The sequence below is a fragment of the Vigna radiata genome, chromosome 2 (genome assembly GCF_000741045.1).
Source record: "Vigna radiata var. radiata cultivar VC1973A chromosome 2, Vradiata_ver6, whole genome shotgun sequence".
Taxonomy (NCBI): Eukaryota; Viridiplantae; Streptophyta; class Magnoliopsida; order Fabales; family Fabaceae; genus Vigna; species Vigna radiata.
In genome coordinates this window covers 6,136,358-6,149,467 of record NC_028352.1, presented here as the reverse complement: position 1 = coordinate 6,149,467, position 13,110 = coordinate 6,136,358, and the positions used below count along the sequence as shown (strand labels likewise).

At 35.3% G+C, this 13,110-nt stretch overlaps 2 protein-coding genes across 6 annotated transcripts; both read right to left on the bottom strand.

Annotated features, from left to right (window-relative positions):
* Positions 1–2,094: 2,094 nt before the first annotated feature.
* On the bottom strand, positions 2,095–5,918 carry LOC106755661 (yrdC domain-containing protein, mitochondrial). Of its 3 annotated transcripts, none has more exons than XM_014637850.2 (5): positions 5,777–5,918; positions 5,282–5,504; positions 3,477–3,652; positions 2,945–3,236; positions 2,095–2,490 (listed from the first exon to the last, which is right to left on the bottom strand). In XM_014637850.2, the coding sequence occupies exons 1-5, from the start codon at positions 5,841–5,843 to the stop codon at positions 2,427–2,429; spliced, it is 822 nt and encodes a 273-aa protein (XP_014493336.1). In that variant the 5' UTR covers positions 5,844–5,918; the 3' UTR covers positions 2,095–2,426. The 3 variants fall into 3 exon arrangements, with proteins under 3 accessions (XP_014493336.1, XP_014493335.1, XP_022634206.1); XM_014637849.2 differs by having other exon boundaries at positions 5,755–5,907; XM_022778485.1 differs by having other exon boundaries at positions 5,282–5,494; positions 5,755–5,871.
* A 1,494-nt stretch (positions 5,919–7,412) lies between these two features.
* On the bottom strand, positions 7,413–12,888 carry LOC106756267 (probable E3 ubiquitin-protein ligase MARCH10). Of its 3 annotated transcripts, none has more exons than XM_014638614.2 (8): positions 12,611–12,883; positions 10,526–11,026; positions 10,246–10,405; positions 9,733–10,030; positions 9,108–9,180; positions 8,944–9,034; positions 8,412–8,491; positions 7,413–8,007 (listed from the first exon to the last, which is right to left on the bottom strand). In XM_014638614.2, exons 1-8 carry the CDS (start codon positions 12,689–12,691, stop codon positions 7,744–7,746), a joined length of 1,548 nt encoding a protein of 515 aa, XP_014494100.1. In that variant the 5' UTR covers positions 12,692–12,883; the 3' UTR covers positions 7,413–7,743. The 3 variants fall into 3 exon arrangements, with proteins under 3 accessions (XP_014494100.1, XP_022634204.1, XP_022634205.1); XM_022778483.1 differs by lacking the exon at positions 12,611–12,883 and adding an exon at positions 11,508–11,622; XM_022778484.1 differs by lacking the exon at positions 7,413–8,007 and having other exon boundaries at positions 8,437–8,546; positions 12,611–12,888.
* Positions 12,889–13,110: the final 222 nt, after the last annotated feature.

The window sequence follows — 13,110 nt, the reverse complement described above, 5'->3', positions numbered from 1 at the left end:
TTTAGTGCAATCCTACCTAATTCAGATAAAAATATCTCCATTAGATAATATGAAAAGAAAACAACTCCAAACTCCAAGAGTCTCTTTAAAGTGTGTTTCTTTTTTTATAATGATTAGAAGTATAAGCTCAATATTTGTGATATAAAATAATTTTGTGACGCAAGACGCAACTCAGTTCAACATCCATATCCAGTGGTTGCTTTATGTTTCAAAGATGTTGGAATATTCAAGGAATCCCACAATTTACAACGCACTACGGTCATAATGTATCAACTGCAATAACAATAACATGAGTGAATTAGCAAAATACAGGTTTTTACCGTATATCTTTTTTGATGAAGGTCGACAACTCTTGTAATGGTTTCGTAGCTCCCAAATAAGGTTTTGCCCTCAAATTTGGGTTTGCTTGAATCTTTTAAAACATTGCGGCTATGAAACATGTCTAAACACCATGCTTACACAATTCAATAAAACTTTTAAATAAGACAATTAGTGACCTAAACAGTATTTCAGTTTTACATAAAGTACTCTACCAACAAGGCAAATGAAAAAAATGTACTCAGCATGAGCAATCGTGAAGCTATGGAATCGATTGCAAACAAGTAAAATAAATAAATTGGCGAACAATGCTAAGATGACATTTGAGGAATAAAAGAGCAAGTTGAAGAATGGTATAAAAAAATGCCCCTAAAAGTAAAAATCCGATATTAGAATTTGTGGTACCAACAGCACGAGAAGCCTAAAATGTGTAAACAAAATACACTTGATAACATAATGAAACAATATGCCTAGTTTAAAAGTAGTGTTCAAATTAGAAAGCAGCGATGGTCGCATATACAATGCACATTGTTTCACGAGAATTAGTTTTGGCTCATTTAAGATGCAAATCAAGTACAATGTCATAAATCAAGTATAGCTTCTTCGAATGACAGAATTTCTGTACTATCTAATTCACAGGAAGAATAACAAACTAAAGGATAAAACACTCACAACCTAACAATCAGAAAGAACATACCAGGGCGTATTATTCATAACTAGTGTGAGCAAAAAAATCAATCAAATGAAGTCCCCAGAGTGAACAGACTGGGCTGGGACTGTGGCTGGGTTGAGGCTGTGGCTATGGCTGGGCTGGGGATGTGGCTATGGCTGGGCTGGGGATGTGGCTGGGTCTGGGCTGGGTTTGGGCTGTGGCTGTGGCTGTGGCTGGGCTGTGGCTGGGCTGTGGCTGTAGCTGTGGCTGGGACTGGACTGGGGTTGGACTGGAGCTGGGCTGAGGCAGTGGCTGGGTTAGGACTGGGGCTGGGCTGTGGCTGTGGCTCGGGCTGGGCTGGGGCTGGGGCTGGGGCTGGGCTGTGGCTGGGAAGGGGCTGTACATTATTTCACGAGAATTAGTTTTGGCTCATTTAAGATGCAAATCAAGTCCAATGTCATAAATCAAGTACAGCTTCTTCGAATGACATAATTTAAGTACTTCAAGTATTCCAAAATTATTGACTGGTTTACTATCTAATTCGATAACCAAAATCTTTTTCTTCACAGGAAGTATAACAAACTAAAGGATAGAACTACTCACAACCTAACAATCAGAAAGAACAAACCAGGGCATTTTATTCATAGCTACTGTGAGCCAAAAAAATCAATCAAATGAAGACTGCAGAGTGAACAGACTGGGCTGGGCCTGGGGCTGTGCTGGGTCTGTGACTGGGTTTGGGCTGGGCTGGGTCTGTGGCCGGGCTGGGCTGAGGCTGTGCTGGGGCTGTGGCTGGACTGGGGCTGGGGCTGTGCAAGGGCTTGGGCTGGGGCTGGGGCTGGGCTGGGCTGTGGCTGTGGCTGGACTGGGGCTGGGTTGGGGCTGGGCTGGGGCTGGGTTGGGGCTGGGCTGGGGCTGGGAAGGGGCTGGGGTTGTTCCATTTCCTCTTCTACCAATTTAATTAGTCATGTTAATAGTCCATGGTACCTTTCAACAATTTAGTTTCTTATAACCTGACATCATTATTGAATGATACTATAAGCTCAAAAATACAAGTTTGCTGTCTTACCAGTCATGTCAAATATGTTCTGCACTAATGATTACTTGGTATTTAGGGTATAGCCTTTAACACAATAATAATGCTATCCACAGAAAATATTATGTGAATTAGATTTCACTAGACTGTTTACATTTCCATAGCACCTGCTCAAGATATAAAGAAGTTTTATGCAAATGTATTGATGGAAAAAAAAATAATATAACCAATTTGAGGCACAACATAGATTTTTTAACGTAGTTTTTAATGCATCCTGGAGATACTACAAAACATAAAGCAGACAATGGAAATAATTAGCCTGGGTGATAGCTTCTCACTTGTCCAAGCGAAAGAATTGTTTGATTTTGCAAGTGGGACATTAGGTCTACAATGTCACACTGAAAATGAATCACAACTTATTTAAGAGGTCACTGTCTCAACGAAAGAATGCTTCTCCAAGATGGCAACTGTCTCTTCCTTTGCACTGCAAATGATAGGTGAACAAGAACACTTGATTTAAGGCAACATAAAACTTATACTTACAAAATATCAAATATACGTGTCAACTAAATATTATGAACATGTTTGTTCAAAACATGTAAACTCAGATATTGCATCATTCTGCTAGTAAAACGTCAGTTTTGAGGCACTATTATTACTTAAGAAAAGGCTTCAGACAGGAATGATGGCCGTGTTTCATATGCATTTTGCAGAGGTCCACACATTATTAACTGGAGGAGAGCTAATGAGAGTTCTCCCAACTGGATGAATTTGGTGTCATCATTTTAAATGGTGAAATATTAGAACAGCAAAATCCAAGCATTTCCATCGTATATTGGAGGGGAAAAATGATATAACAGAAATAGTTTTGACATCTGCTTCTTAGCACAAAGTACATGTTTTAAACATTGTAGTATAGTAAAGTTTAGACCAGCTACCTTCCAGGTCTAAGTATTCTGTATCTTTGGGGTGTAGTGAGGTCCACAACTGTAGAACCAGCACGACTTGATGGAATCAAACCACCATCATAAACAAAAGCACAGTGTTCCCAGAGGTTCTCAAAATCTTTGGTGGAAAGACTACTTGGCTGTCCACTTAAGTTTGCACTAGTGAGGGCTAGAGCAGTTTCTGAAGCACGGGCAATGGTCCTGATGAAATTGCAATCAGGCACTCTAACTCCTATACTATCCAATCCTGGGTTCAAAGATTGTTCAAGAACACTTGACTCTCCTGCAAAATATCATGGTATGCATACTATCAGACAAGACAACAAATAGGATCTTTATAACAGAACCTGAGGTACACAGAAGATACTTTGACAACGGGATCGAAGAAATAGGAATAAATTGCTGCATCCTAAACTTTGTTAGTTGATTGCTTTAGGCATATGTTATAGACTACTCTGCATTTTTAACTTTCATTAATTTTACTTTCAATTACTTACACACACTCACAATATGACTGACAAACCTCGTTTTAGTACAACTGTAACAGGCCCGGGTAGGAGGGAATCAAGCAGACCATGAGGTAAATGGTCAGTGACAGCAAAACGGGTTATGTCTGATACGTCGCCAACACAAATAGCCAGAGGGCTTGTATGTCTACGGCCTTTGATCTCATAAATCCTGTTAATCGCTTCCAATGAGCTGCCAACATGCCCCAATAGGAAGTAAGAGGTAGCCATTAATAATTTAGAATGCAATTTAACAGAGACATAAGAAGGTGTGGACACAAGAATGTAAACAAAAATTTGAACACATTGGAATAAAACAAGAAAACACGTAGGCATTCAATGTTGGGTTTAGAATAAACTTAAATGAATTAGCCATTGAAGACTTACAAGTAGTTAATGAATTGGCCGTTGGACTCTTAAGAGTAGTTAAGATATTAGTCATTGGAGACTTATTGATAGTTAATGGGTTAGTCGTTTATAGCCGTTTTTGTCTGTTTTGAGTACTAACAGTTATAATATGTGAGTCTATTAATCGTATTTGTTGATTGCATGAATGGAACAAGAACAAGAGGTAAATCAAGTTTTTTCACAACAAGTTTGTGGTCTACAAAGTGGTATCAAGAACCACTTAATCAACACTCCAAGTGAAGGGAGAGGCTCAGAACACTCAGGGTAGAGGACGATACCGAAGAGATAGAGGATGCAATCTTAGTGGTAGAAGCCAAAGATAGGAAAAGGAGAAAGAACAGTCAATCAACAAAATTGGTACAAAAGAGGACAAAGTCCATGGAGAGGAGGTCAGTCAATAAACTCATATGTTGAGTGCTTTAAGTGTGGCAAGTATGACCATTATGCAAAGGAGTGTTATACATATAAGTGCTTCAGTTGTGGTAAGGTCATACGTTTTACTAAAAATTGTCGATATGTGGAAAAGAAGAGACGACCAACATCACAGAAGTTGAACAAAAAGCAGTGTTGTTGATGGTGGCATGTAGCTCGGGGCTGAGCACAAGTGAGTGGAGAATTCAACTAGACAGTTTAGTAGAGTAATTAATGTATTAGCTGTTGGAGACTTACAGGAGGTAGTTAATAAGTTTGTCTTTTTTGAGTACAACGGATTGTATTTATTGATTGCATGAATGGAACAAGAGGTGAATCAAGTTTTTTCACAAGTTTGTTGTCTACATTTACAACGATGAGAATAATGTGGAGCTAACTTTTCTCCCATATGATGTTTATGAAACATTTTTTATATCTTATCGAAACCTGTATGAAATGGATATAAAGCAATTATTCATCTGCTTCCTTTTAGGAAGATCGAATTTTACTGACCCAACATTTCATTGGATATATTGTCAGGAATGTGAATAGCTTAATATTAGGTTCGTAGATTAAAACAACAGAAATGTTATAGACATACAAAACTTTTATACTCATTTTTGGTTTGAGAAAAAAAAAACTCTAGATTTATATTCAAATACAGAAATTCATTGAATTTTCACCAGTTTAAGGGTGCAGTTATAACTTCATTCTTTGTTACAATAGGGTTTTCATAATTTTCCAGCAGAAGGTATTTCCGTCTACGTTTTTTCTCTGTGTTGATTATACCAAGCTTGAAGTTAATTTTCAAACATAGTTAGAACTAAAATCCAAGATAGTACAGCCGCCACAACCAATGTTTCTTACATGTACCTAGAAAAGTATAAAATGCAACACAGATGATAAAAACTAGAGGGCCAGAAACGCAAGTGAAGCTTGAAGGATTTTAAGCATCTACAAAGGCAATATAAGTTTTGAAGTAGAGATTGAAATAGCAGCATACCAAGCATCACAAGCAAACCCATAGAGTGTATCGGTGGGTACTGCTATAACTTTCCCAGCTTTCAAAGCTTCAACTGCCTCTCCAGCATAAGCATCCGTGGCTGGATGAACCACCCCACTACCCATATCACAATTTTCCACACTGCAAGCCATGCTTTTCGAGAAACCTCTTCTCAGCCCGTGACACTGCTGCGAACGTCGAACAACTGACAACCTGCAAAACCCTGAAGCACAAGTGTCACATGTAGAACTCAATTTTAGAGTTGACCAGAAAAGGTAAAGTACCGCATAAAATTGGCATTTTTTTTTATCCAAAATGCCACCAAAGAAAGCATTATTGACATGAAACTCAAGTGGGCATACAAGAAGTTAAACATAACGTTGAAGTATGACAAATTTGGTTTATTGATTGACCCACCAACTGTTTGATTGAAGTTTCCAAAAAAAAAAACGTAAGAGAGAGAAGGGACTGACAAGGGTCGTGACTAAAGGTCACCTCGGAAGGAGAAATTGGAAAAGAAACTGGTGTTGAGAAGAAGCAGTCCTTGCGCAGAACCATTCATGGTATGCAAAATCTGTATTCACCTACGCACTGCACCATAGTCACTACTACACGTAGACCTTATACACACTATGTTCTTCAGTTCTCATTTTCTACAAATTGTTTTTCTATTTTATTTTAAAATTAAATATATTTTACGTTCTTCTAAAATTAGAAATCATTCTCTTTAATTCTTTTAAAATATATATAAAACATTACTTTTCATCCTTTAAAAATTTAATTCACTAACTTTGATCATAACGATAATAGCATATATTTTATAAATCTTAACTATTTTTGTTTTTAAGCATTATTTAAACATCATGAATAATCACTAACACGTTGAATAATTATTTGACTCTCACCATTGGATTGTGTTCGGTAAAACCAATAAGATAATCTAAAATATATAAAAAATTATCATTTTTAAAAATATTTTTTTGAAACATTTTATAATATGTACTTCGAAAATAAATAAAGTTTCATCTTAGACTAATCTCACTCAAAGAAATAAATAAAGTTTGGTCAAAAATTATTTTCACCAAAAATCAGATTTGGACAATATCAGATCATTCAAATCTTAGATTTAGTACATCATTTATTTGAATAGTCAATTCTATTCAATTTTCAATAATCTTTTTACTCAAATTTTCTCTCTTAAATGAAGTCCATAAATTGCTTTGCCTCGTGCAATCAAATCCTTCAAAATATATATATATATATATATATATATATATATATATATATATATATATATATATATATATATATTCAATTTTAAAGATTGATTTGACTTGAATTAGAATTCGTTTTTCTATCAAACTATAACATTTTGGAATTATTTTACTATTTGTAACACATTCAAAGAATAAATAAAATTACTAGTTATTTCAAAACTTAAAGTAACATCACTTCAAATATTCAAATAAAAAAATTTCATTTAACTTTAAACAAAAGAATAACCATTATTTTCAGTCAATAATTTTATAAAACTTAACCAATAAACTTGAGCAGAAAAAATAATAAGATGAAATTCTCAAACTAGTCGTATAAAGGCAATTAAGCAACCATATTAATGTTATCAGATTCTGCTTTTCTGCTCCACATTTGATTAAAAGATGTCATTTTCACTGTGAAACAGCTGACACGATTTCTTATTTTCCTTAAGCAAGTTAGTTAGCAGATAAAGTAGATAATACAATTCAGTGTCAGCTTGAATAGAATAAAGCTAGCTTTGTAACAAAAATTCAATAAAAGAAGAAAGCAAGCTTCTTTATCTTGGTGATAGATTGTGGCAAACATACTTGGTCAAAAAGAACATGGTAAACACTACCTGTCACAACAACTTTTGCAATGATCTTTTCATACACAAATATTAGTAATGACAAGTCAATCAATACCTAATTGAATAAAGATAAGAGATTTCCATCTTTCTAAGAAAGACAATATATCATTCACAAATTTCCTCCCTCAAAATATGTTGATTATTCTTGTAACATAACATGCCATTTTCTAGAATGTATTCTAGTCCTACAGTAGAAGGTAATAAAGCTTCATTTAGTTTGCTACATCAATGATCAAACCACCAAGATGAACTAAAAAGACTTGTTCTCCACTCTGAACAAAAACAAAAGCATTCTCTCACCCAAGACTACAAAAAAGAAGACCAGACGCCTTCTGGTTTTAGTGTGCTGAAAATTGTAATTCCCATCACAAATTAAAAAACAGAAATTCCATAGCATGAGAAGCTATATTCTAAGTCACTATTGCTTGCTGCCATAAGCTGTACAATGAAGTCTGGTGAAGATGTAAAAATGTAATAAAGTCTAATTCCCTATACACGATAAGTACTTCCAAATCAATAATGAAAAACAATGAGTTGCATCCTCTAGTGTTAAGAGAAGCCAAACAAACAAATCAATTCAACTCTGATTTGAGTTCTGTTCATTTTGCACCACAGGTTGACTGTGATTTGAAGGACCTGAACCTGAATCTGAATTAGGAGTGTTTGAAGATTGTGGATTTTGTCCTGTTTGTGGCATCAATTGAGGGCCTTGTCGCTGTTCTGATGCCTGCAATCTTCTTCTCCATCTATAAAACTCCACGAGAATAGAACTGCCACTCATCACCACACCAAAACCAGCAAATGTGGCCAGAAGGATAGACAAAACAGCTTGCACACGAACCTGTAGGAGACAACAAGACACTAAGAGAGTCAGAATGCTTGGCCTTCTGCATTTAGAAGTCTAGTACACACTTTCATGCATCCATATAACCAACCAATTATGCTATGCTAACAAGAAAAATGTGGTGACTGGACTTTGGAATCAGGATATGCTTAAACCAAATTAGATGGAATCAGATTGAATATCCATTGTACAATCACATCCCCCAAGAATCTGCATGTTCTATGAAAATTTGGAGCGGCATAATTTCATCCCTACCCAATCTGATACAGTTGTTTTTCTTTTAGAGATAAAAGCCTATTATTCTATTCATTAGATCATTTATTTCTCATAAAATATTGCCTAACTTTGTTTCAAATGATAAATACACTTAACAAGAATTTGGTTCAGACAAAATTCCTTACCACGGAGTAAAAAATATGCGCAAAGAGAACCACCATAGCAAACTGGACAGAAGCATAAATCCAGATGAACCTGCTCTTCACTGGACACCATAGTTTAAAACAAAATTGTTAGGACACATAGATCAGCTAACCAACCTAGCAGAAAAGAACAAAACCCTCATGAATAAAAACAGGAACAGCAATTACTTGTTGAGAATAAAAGAATCATTCAGTGTCATAATAATAGAAATTGCCAAATCACGTTTTATACTATCCAGACCTCAACAAAGAGTGCTATCAGCCTATTACAACAAACAGATGGCTTTGACTAGTACTCTGACTCTAATGTGTCGGTACCACTCTTATTCATTTAAGTTTTATAAAATTCCCCCAGTTAACTGTTTCATTAGCCCAGAAGAAGAATATATTGACTAAAAGGCATTTAAATGAGTGGCAACAGATAGATGAAAGATGCAACGGACACTCCCTATATCATATCTGATGAGTTATTGAGAAAAGTATATTTACAATATTTACCAATGTTCAAACCTACCCATGGTTGACGATGTCATGGAGGAAAGTAGACCCAGTACACAGGAAAATGGAAGAGATATGGCAATTGCACCAGTACTCATTTTTCCAACCTGCAGAGAGCCGAATAACTGAGCCTACAGAAAATTGCAAATTTCATAATTCTGAGAGGGCTGATGTTCTTACCAATAGCTGCTCAAGAAAGCAGAAATACGCCAGCATGCTGACAATGACAAGAACTGGGACTTCCTGCCATACCCTATTAAAATTAGCAGCCAAATTAAAGGCGTGACTATAATAATAAATAATCCACAGTGAAAGAATTTATAAATAAAGATATAAGAAAAACACACTATTCCACTAGTAGTAACTGCACAACGTCAAGAAAAACTATTGATTTATAAGCATCATAAATGGTCTGTATAGGAAACAATGTTTGAATCATGACATAGCATGTGAGTCCATTAGTTCAATTTCTAAGGCATGACAGTAAATTAGCTGGTCTGTATCTTAGATGGAGTGATAAGTTGATAACCATTATTACATGCATGAAGCAGAGGAAACATGAGAAATATTAGTTAAATAACAAGCAAGGGGCAGGAAAGTGATTCAAGATTATTAAAGTCTGAATTCAGTTCAAACAGTAAATAGGCATGACTTTATTTAATATGCCTGTATTTGAGATTATATATGAACTAAATTCAATTCATATATTAAGATTATATGATATTCATTTAGTTCCTCATTGAAGCATTTTGTTGTAACTCATTCATCGGTAAGATTCTTAAGAAACAAAAGTAAATAGACATGCCTGTATCCGTTTGCATCTTCCAGCTGAGACCTATTTGCACCATTATTCCGATTTCGAACACTTTGGATCCTTAATAGAGTGACAGGTAGGTTCCGAACTTCCTCTTTGCACACATCACAGGTCTTGTTACCCTTTATACTAAACCATTTAATAGCGCATTCTTGGTGAGCCAGTGCAAGTTCACCTTTGCAGCTGCATTCCAACTTGAAGGTCTCACCTCCTTCACACAGATCAACCAGACAGATTCTACACACAGCCTCTTCTTCGGCTATATCTTCACCATTAGCATCTTCATTTTCTGCACCATGAAAGTATTTAAGACAAGTTACTAACGTCATGGAAGTTAAGAAGATGTAGGTGTTCTAAAATTATAAATTAAACTAAAATGTCTCCAGAGAAAGTAGTTTTTTTTAAAAAAACAAAATCTGAGACTGGGAGAGTGGATTCTATTCCACCAAATAATTCAAAGTCGGTTTTCCATGAGTGCAAAATCAAATATTTATAATGAGATACCAGTATCGTTTGTTGATGTGTCTACCAATACATCTCCTTCCTTTACTCGAGGAGTGGAAGGAACAATGCGAAAAAATGAATCCATCCTCCTTAAGCTTTTGTCTTTGTTGTTGGCAGGTACTGAAAGAGAGCGAGCTATCTTCCTCTGGGCTTCTTTTTTCTGTGAAAATGAACTAATAGGTTAATAACAAAGGTTATTAAAATGACTTAAGATTTATCAACAATGTATACCACATATAACTGCAAAAAAATGGAACTTAAAAGCTTTGTTAAATCTCACATTTAGAGGACCACCAACACTTCCACCATGAGAAGATTCATTGTTTGATTGTCTAATTTCATCTAGTGGTAATGATGACGTTCTCTTAATCCTAGGAGTAAATATCTTAGTAAGAGACAACGATCTTGCAATTGAAGGCTTTTCTCCAATGCCTGAAGAGGAAACTTCTGGAGCTGCAGTATTTGACTTTCCAACATCTGCTGCTGGTGTTCGATACCTGAAGCTCAGTTTTGGGAGCAGGCTTCTTATGGCTGATTTTCCTCTTGATGTGGAAGGCCCAGGAGAGTTATGTGTAGGAGGATCAACAGAGCGAGAACTGACAAGAAAATTCACTCTCTTTGGAGTAGGAGTGGGATTGGAACTTGGTGTTGGTGGCATTTTGATTGCAACAAAATCTTGAGAACTCTCTTCTGTTCTTGATGGTATTTCTAGGAGAAGATTCTGTCGCTTCCGAGGAGGAACATGCGAGGCTTCTTCAGTTATCCCCATTGGATCATCAACCTACAAATAAATATGGAACTGATAAAATAAGTGTTGCGGTTTTGATATACATGTAAACTACATTAAACATAATAAAACTATTTCAGTGGTGAATGAATCCCTTTCATAGTCATAGCTTGAAAGCCATCACACTACTACAGAATTAGACTATATGAAACAGGGATACTGAGTTTTTCTTCTTTTCTCCTTCCAGCCAATCCATTAACTCGCCTCCGTAAGTACAATGTCGTAGTTTTGAAACATGGAATTTTGATGTAAACAAAAAGGCAGTGCATAAAACATGTTCTGATATATTAATGACCGAATCAAATAGAGATCTTCAGAATTGAGATTAATAGCAGTATGCATATAACAAAAACTAGAATATTTAAATGAATTCATCTCTTAAATCTTTTATTATAATTGTCATGAAAATATAAACTAGCACTCAAACTGCTTCTGTTAAGCAACAAGAAGTAGGAAAGTGTAATTGGATGTGTACTCAAATAATAAACAGTTATGCAGTGATTGAATGTCGAAATCCTCCTGTAAAACTTCTCTATAATGTCTCAGGAGAGAAAAACATGAAATCAATTTCTCTATAAGATAAAACTATCTCATGCGCAAGTTAATTTATAGAAATTCTCTGGTATCACTTCACTATATCTTTATCTTTTGACTGTGCATGAGCTAATTTTAACTTATGAAGAGTCTATTTCCTTTTGTTCTCTCCTAGAAATCCTTATGGAGAAGTTCGTTCAAAGACTCTAAATCAACAAAAGAGTAGCCAAGATTTTAAACAGAAAGATATCACAGAATCAGCAATTCATGTGCCCCAATGCTGAATATGAAGTCTCCCTACATTGAAATTAAACTCCAATTCAAATCCTATTTGAAATAAAATTCTGAGCAAATTATTTAGTGATACATATTTATGGAGTGAATTAAATAATAGATGTTTGGCTGAACATATTCAAGCTTCTAACCAACTGGGTCCTTTGGGTGTGTGGACGCAAACTACATATGAGATATTCAACTACATAATTCAAAGCACTTGGGGAAAAAAACAAAAGTAGCTGGAAGCTGGTTGCAGTCAGTTCTCATACACACACATAAGAGATCAGAACAAACACGCTAACAATTAAAAGGAATAAAATTCACACCAAGAAATAACATACTACAGGAATAAATCCCATGGATACAGTTTATATAAAAAATTCAGACAAATCAAGCTGAGTATTATAAAATATATGCGTATGATATATATTAGTCCAAAAACCGACTCAATTATTGAAATAAAAGAATAAAATACATAAAAGAACAAACTTTGTCATTCGTAATGATTATTTCCAGTGTTCATAGCATGTCTACTATAACAAAAGAATAAATTTGGAAATTTCGGTCTGAAGAATCAACAACCAAACAAAACCAAAACTGACAGAAGGAGCGACAAACGATATTATTTATTAAGAAAGAGAAGAAAAAAAAAAAAAAGAAAGATCATACTCAAGAGTTTAAATTAGTGACCAATCCTTGAAATAAACCAGACCCTATGCCCCAGATTGAAGCTAAAGAAGATGCAAAACGAATAACCGAAAGTGGTACCTTTTGAACTGGAAGAGAAACTGTTCGTCTGCAAGAACCTGCTTCATTTTCCTCATTCACAGGCTTTTCCTCTGTACTCATTTTTCTGTAGCAAAAGAATTCAAACCCAGAAATTGGAAATAGAAGACCAACCCAAATTGCAGATAAAATTCAGTTCTTGGAGACACCAATTATTCCCATAGCACTTATTGCTGGGTACATGGAAGAGATGAGTATGACAGAGACAACTAAGATTTATGGGTTACAAAAATAAAAGGAAATGAGTGTGATTAAGCACATAGACCAAGCTTGACATTTATGACACTTAGTGGGGTACCCTTCCCTATGATCTACTGCCACTAACACTTCACTGTTAAAATATACAGAATGTTTATATTAACAAAAACAAAATTACATACTAAGATGAGATTAATTTACATAATCAAAGAAGTTTAATATATTATAAGTCCACTTAATTGCAAAAACTAATCTCAGTTCCCCCACAAGATAGGAACTTTAAA